The 4,731-nt window shown below is 65.7% G+C and overlaps 1 protein-coding gene across 1 annotated transcript; it reads right to left on the reverse strand.

The window, feature by feature from the left end:
• Positions 1-630: 630 nt before the first annotated feature.
• On the reverse strand, positions 631-3,813 carry LOC118668539 (death domain-containing membrane protein NRADD-like). The gene is made up of 5 exons (XM_036333772.1): positions 3,688-3,813; positions 2,744-2,822; positions 1,579-1,768; positions 1,327-1,469; positions 631-1,247 (listed from the first exon to the last, which is right to left on the reverse strand). Exons 2-5 carry the CDS (start codon positions 2,784-2,786, stop codon positions 928-930), a joined length of 696 nt encoding a protein of 231 aa, XP_036189665.1. The 5' UTR covers positions 2,787-2,822; positions 3,688-3,813; the 3' UTR covers positions 631-927.
• Between the last annotated feature and the right edge of the window lie 918 nt (positions 3,814-4,731).

The following is a 4,731-nucleotide window of genomic DNA, read 5'->3' on the forward strand; positions in this document are numbered from 1 at the left end:
TTTGGGGGTGGCTGCCAGGATGGTAGCCGTCAGTCCTCCCTTGGCAGGCCTGTCTGCTGCCGCAGCCCTCGCCCGAGGTGGTCACCACACTGCCTGCCTCTCCCTCCCGAGGGAGCACAGCGTGGGCTGGAGGTGTCTGGGCTGCGGCTGTCCTGTCCTCACCTGCCCCTCAGGTGGGTGGGGGGACCTGCCAGCCCTCGGCTCATGCAGACAGCACATAACGCAGCGAGGGAAGCACGCTGGCCCTCCCGCTTCTGAGGCCAGAGTGTGGGCCTGGGAACGGCAGCCCTTTCTCCCTTTAGCTCCAGAGGTAGGTGCCCAGAGGTCCTTGGGGACCAGCCTCCCCGCCGTGCCGGTCGCCGCCACCTGAGTCTCAGGTGGGGGGAACCTGCTGAACTTGCCATTCTTGTCCCTGTTCTCCAGTGAAGGAGGCCAGAGTTGAGAAAGTAACAGCTCTAGCACGACCCCGCCCGTGCACGGCAGGTGCAGGAGGCGAACTCGGCGCCGAGCCCCACAGCTCCTGCCTCCTGCACGGGAGCACACGGCCTGCAGCCCAGGTTCCTCCCATAACTCAGGACCCCGTCCTAGCCACCCACTGCCTCACAGGCCCATGGAGCCAGACAGAGCCTGCACAGTAACCCAGAGCTGCCTTTACTATGGATACAAAAGTAGAAAAACAGTTCAGGCCAAGGAAGGGGAGGGGATAGGGAGCAGGAGGGCAGGCCCGCTCCCCCAGATCCTGGTCTCTGTCTCAGAGGGACATGGGACCAGGTGAGGGGGGTGGTGGCTGCACCTTCTGAGTCCCTCCAGAACGGAGCAGGCTGGGCCCACCCAGGCCAGGAAGCCCATGAAAGGAAGGGCATGGGAGAGGGCGTGGCAGGGAGCACAGGGCTGCACCCCGCGAGGCCAGGCTGTGGGGGGCCTGGCTCACACCACAGAGTAGCCCTCGGGCGGGAGGCCCAGGACCCGGACCACATCTTCACGGCCCATGGCGGCCAAGGCGTCCTCCAGCACCCTGAGGGTAGCGCCACTGCCTCCCTGGACAGCCCAGTCCCTCAGCAGGGCGCAGGCAGGCGCCTGGCCCTGGGCCATGGTCTCCACAGCCTCCGTCTGGTAGCCCAGGCGGCCTGCCAGGCCCTGCCAGCCCTTGTCGAGGTCGCCCGACACTCCCAGGAGCTGCTCCACTTCCTCTTGCTGCTGCTGAGGGAGATGGAGGTAAAGCCGGCGGCCGAGCTCCGGATGTGGCCCTGGGTGGGAGACACAAGGGTCAGATGGGCTGGGCGGTGGGCAGAGCTAGGTCCCTGCTCCCCAGGGAAAGGGACTCACCCTGGCTGGGAGCACAGGGCGCCAGGCAGCTAGGAGAGTCCAGGAAGACACTGCTCTCCCCGTGCCTCGGGTCCCTGTCGAGGGCGCCCAGCTCTGCAGCCCGAGCTTTGGCCAGCTGCTGTCTTTGTTGATGGGAGCGCCAGCTGTGGGAGCAAGGGCCCTGCCAACCAGCTCCGACCTTCACTGAGACGGGGAGCTGGCTGGGAGTCCAGACGGGAAGGGGTCCCACAGAGCAGTCCCCAGGCCACCTACCACTTGAAGGCCACGTAGGCAAGCAGACCGAGGACCACGGTGGCCAGGAGGGCACAGTAGACAGGGATGCTGCTGCCTGCGGCCCCTGGAGGCTCAGGGGGGAATGGGGAGGAGGCATTGCAGGCCAGGCCGCCCGCTTCGCCTCTCCACGCTCCTTCCCTGTCCCTGTCCTGCTCCTTCCAGGTCTTATCTGTGGAAGGAAGGAAGAACCGGGTCAGGGGCAAGGAACCCAGGCTAGGTCCCTGGGCGGCCTCACCTAGACTTGGCTGCCAAAAGATTTGAAATATAGTCCCTCCTCTGTAGTCAAAAGCTCATACATGCCTGGACAGTGACTCAGTGGTTGAGCATCAACCTATGAATCAGGAGGTCACAGTTTAATTCCCGGTCAGGGCACATGCCTGGGTTGTGGGCGCGATCCCCGGTCGGGGGTGTGCAGGAGGCAGGCAATCCATGATTCTCTCTCATCACTGACGTTTCTCTCTCTCTCTCTCTCTCTCTCTCTCTCTCTCTCTCTCTCTCTCTCCCTCCCTCTCTCTCTCTCTCTCTCTCTCTCAATCCCCCTCTCTGAAATCAATAAAAATACGTTTTCAAAAACCTAGAATGGTAAATTTCAGGTAAAACTAAAATTATAATAAAAGCTCAAAGCACAGCATCCAGAGCGGACTGGCCGTTTCCCCTGCTCATCTCCCATAGCCTCCCCTTTGCTCACCACCCTTCCCAGAGCTGCCCTTCCTTCTCCGGGCCTCCCAGGTGCCTGCACTTGCTGTTCCGCCTTCCCTGCCTGTCCGCCTGGAAGAGATCTCCTATGTGGGAAGCTTCCAGGACTTCTCCTGGTTTTCCCCGTTTCTGCCTCTAGTTGCACCTCTTCTGTCTCCTGTGGCCTGAACTATGTGTCCTGTCTTCCCAACCGCCTTGATTCATGGCGGTCTCCATGGGGCCTCCGGCACAGGACACCTTGTACACGTTTCGCAAAATGAAGCTGAACTGGAAGGCACGTAAATGCTGCTGCTTTCTTCCTTCTGCCTGGAGGCCAGCTGCTCCCACAATCCTGTGCAGGCACCGCAGACAAGAACTCCAGAGCCCACGACCGACCTTGTGTGTGACTTACCTACCTTGGCTACTTCCATCCTGCCCAGTGCCCAAACGTGGAGCAAGAGGTGCTTACCCCCACGGACCAGGCCGACCCCGTGGCTGGAGTTGTGAGGCATCGCTCTGCCAGCCGGTAGTGCTCCCAGGGGCTGCGTCTCTTCGTGGAGAAGGGGTTGGAGTGTTAGGGGCAGTGCCCAGGCACGGAGCTGGGGGGCCTCTCTAAGGCCCCGGGCGCTATGTGTAGGGACACGGGGGGGGGGGGGGGGGGAGGCGACGCCACAGGCCTGATGTCGGGAGTCTGGCTCACTCCGGCCTGATTCCCCCAGGGCTGGCTGCCCCTCATGCTCCCTCATCAACCTGGACCAGTTTTCTCTCGTGTCAGACGGCGTGGAGGTGAGAACTGGCCCCAGCTGGCCAAGAGGAGCCGGGGTGCAGCTCAGGACGGAGGCGGGCAGGTTGGCAAACCAAAGTCCAGGGATGGCATGGAAGGACCAGGGAGATGCCCACCCATCTAAGCCCCATTACTGGCTGGTGGGAGGCTCGAGACTTTGCAGCAGGAGGCCAGGAACCCAGTGCCTAGGGCTCCCTGGAGTGACTGTCCCCACTCCTGCCTCCAGTGTGCCAGCCTCACGTCCTGCTGAGGATGGAGACGAGGGGGCTTTGGGTCCAGCAAGGTCACAGGGCATATGGGACAGAGGCAAGAACCCTGAAGGACAGGACCACTCCATCCCAGGACCCATCGGGACCTACTGGGCTCATCCTGCTGGCACCCGCCTTCTGAGGCCTGGGGAGGAGGCCCAGGAAGGATCTTGTCTGGAAAAGGGATGAAGCCGCTGGGGAAGCTCTCCAACCCCCCAGGCCACACCGGCCTGTCGCCCCAGGACTCCACCATGCCTCCTTCCGTGCACGAAGCCGTGCGCCATGCTTCCGGCGAAGGGCACAGTTGGCAAGCGGTGGGTCTGGGACAGAGGCTGCCTGCCCGGGCCCTGCCACGTGTCGGGGTGAGTTGGTGTCACTTACCGCATGAGGGCCCCTCTGGGTCCTGGCTGATCCCGGTGGTGGGTGAGCCTGGGACGGTCCTGTGTCCGCCTGACCCTCCTCGAGCTGCGGCACTGAAGCCTCTACCGCCCCGCACCACGCACCCGCCTCGGGGCCCGCAACACACGCCCACACAGAGCAGCACCCCGCAGGCCCACACACGCCCGGCTGCCCGCACACATTCCCACGGGCGCGGCACCAGGACCGCGGTCTCCGGGCGGGTGCAGAGGCCGCGCTCGGCCCCGCTCCTGCCTGCCAACCCTCCGCGCGCCCCCGATCCGCTCACCCTGGGGGGGCCGCGGCCGCTGAGCTTCCCAAGGGCCGGGCGAGGAGACCGTGTGGAATCCCGGGGAGGCCGGGTACGGGCCGCCCGGACGGACAGCGGCGCGAGGACGGGCTCGGCGGGGGCGGGGCGGGCCGGGCGGCTCCCCACGCCCCAGAGAGGATCGCGCAGACGCGCCCACCCTTCGCCGCCCGGAAGGCGGGGGCGCACGGGTGCCTGCAGGGCGGCCACGTGGAGGACCGAGCGTGCGAGCACGAGCCGGGAGCAGGCGGCCGGGGAAACGGAGGCCACGGGAGGGACGAGCCGCCCGGAGGGCTCACGACCAGGGGTCCCAGTCCTGATGGTGACCCGGGGGGGGGCGGAGCCGCGCGCACAAACTCGGGAGGCGGAGCAGCTACAAAACGAGGCCAAATTTATTGCCGAGAACGGGAGCGGGGCCGCCTTGGGGTTAAGGCCACGGCCGGTCCCTGTGCTGCCGGAACCGGGGCTCGGGCGGCTGGGTTCCCCGCCCCAGGCTCTGCAGAAAGTGCTGTGCAGTCCCGGGCCCGGGCTGGGATTCCGGATGCCCCTCTGCCGGCGAGGGGCGGGACTTCCGGGAGTGACTCCGCCCGCCAATCCCTGAGCTGGGTGGGGGTGAGGTACCGCCCACCCCGAGTGCCAGCTGACAGCTTCGCTGGCTCCTGGGCGGGGCCTGCGCTGGGGGCGGGGCCTCCGCTGGGGCGGAGCCTTGCTGGGGGCCGGGC

Source organism: Myotis myotis, unplaced genomic scaffold, assembly GCF_014108235.1.
Source record: "Myotis myotis isolate mMyoMyo1 unplaced genomic scaffold, mMyoMyo1.p scaffold_m19_p_13, whole genome shotgun sequence".
NCBI classification, from domain to species: Eukaryota; Metazoa; Chordata; class Mammalia; order Chiroptera; family Vespertilionidae; genus Myotis; species Myotis myotis.

Excerpts from the sequence above, each read along its gene's own strand:
- LOC118668539 (XM_036333772.1), bottom strand. The coding sequence starts at position 2,786 with ATGCCTCACAACTCCAGCCACGGGGTCGGCCTGGTCCGTGGGG. Across the intron at positions 1,470-1,578 it reads GCCTACGTGGCCTTCAAGTG|CTGGCGCTCCCATCAACAAA; the intron begins GTAGGTGGCCTG and ends TTGCTCCCACAG. Across the intron at positions 1,248-1,326 it reads GCCCTGTGCTCCCAGCCAGG|GGCCACATCCGGAGCTCGGC; the intron begins GTGAGTCCCTTT and ends TCTCCCACCCAG.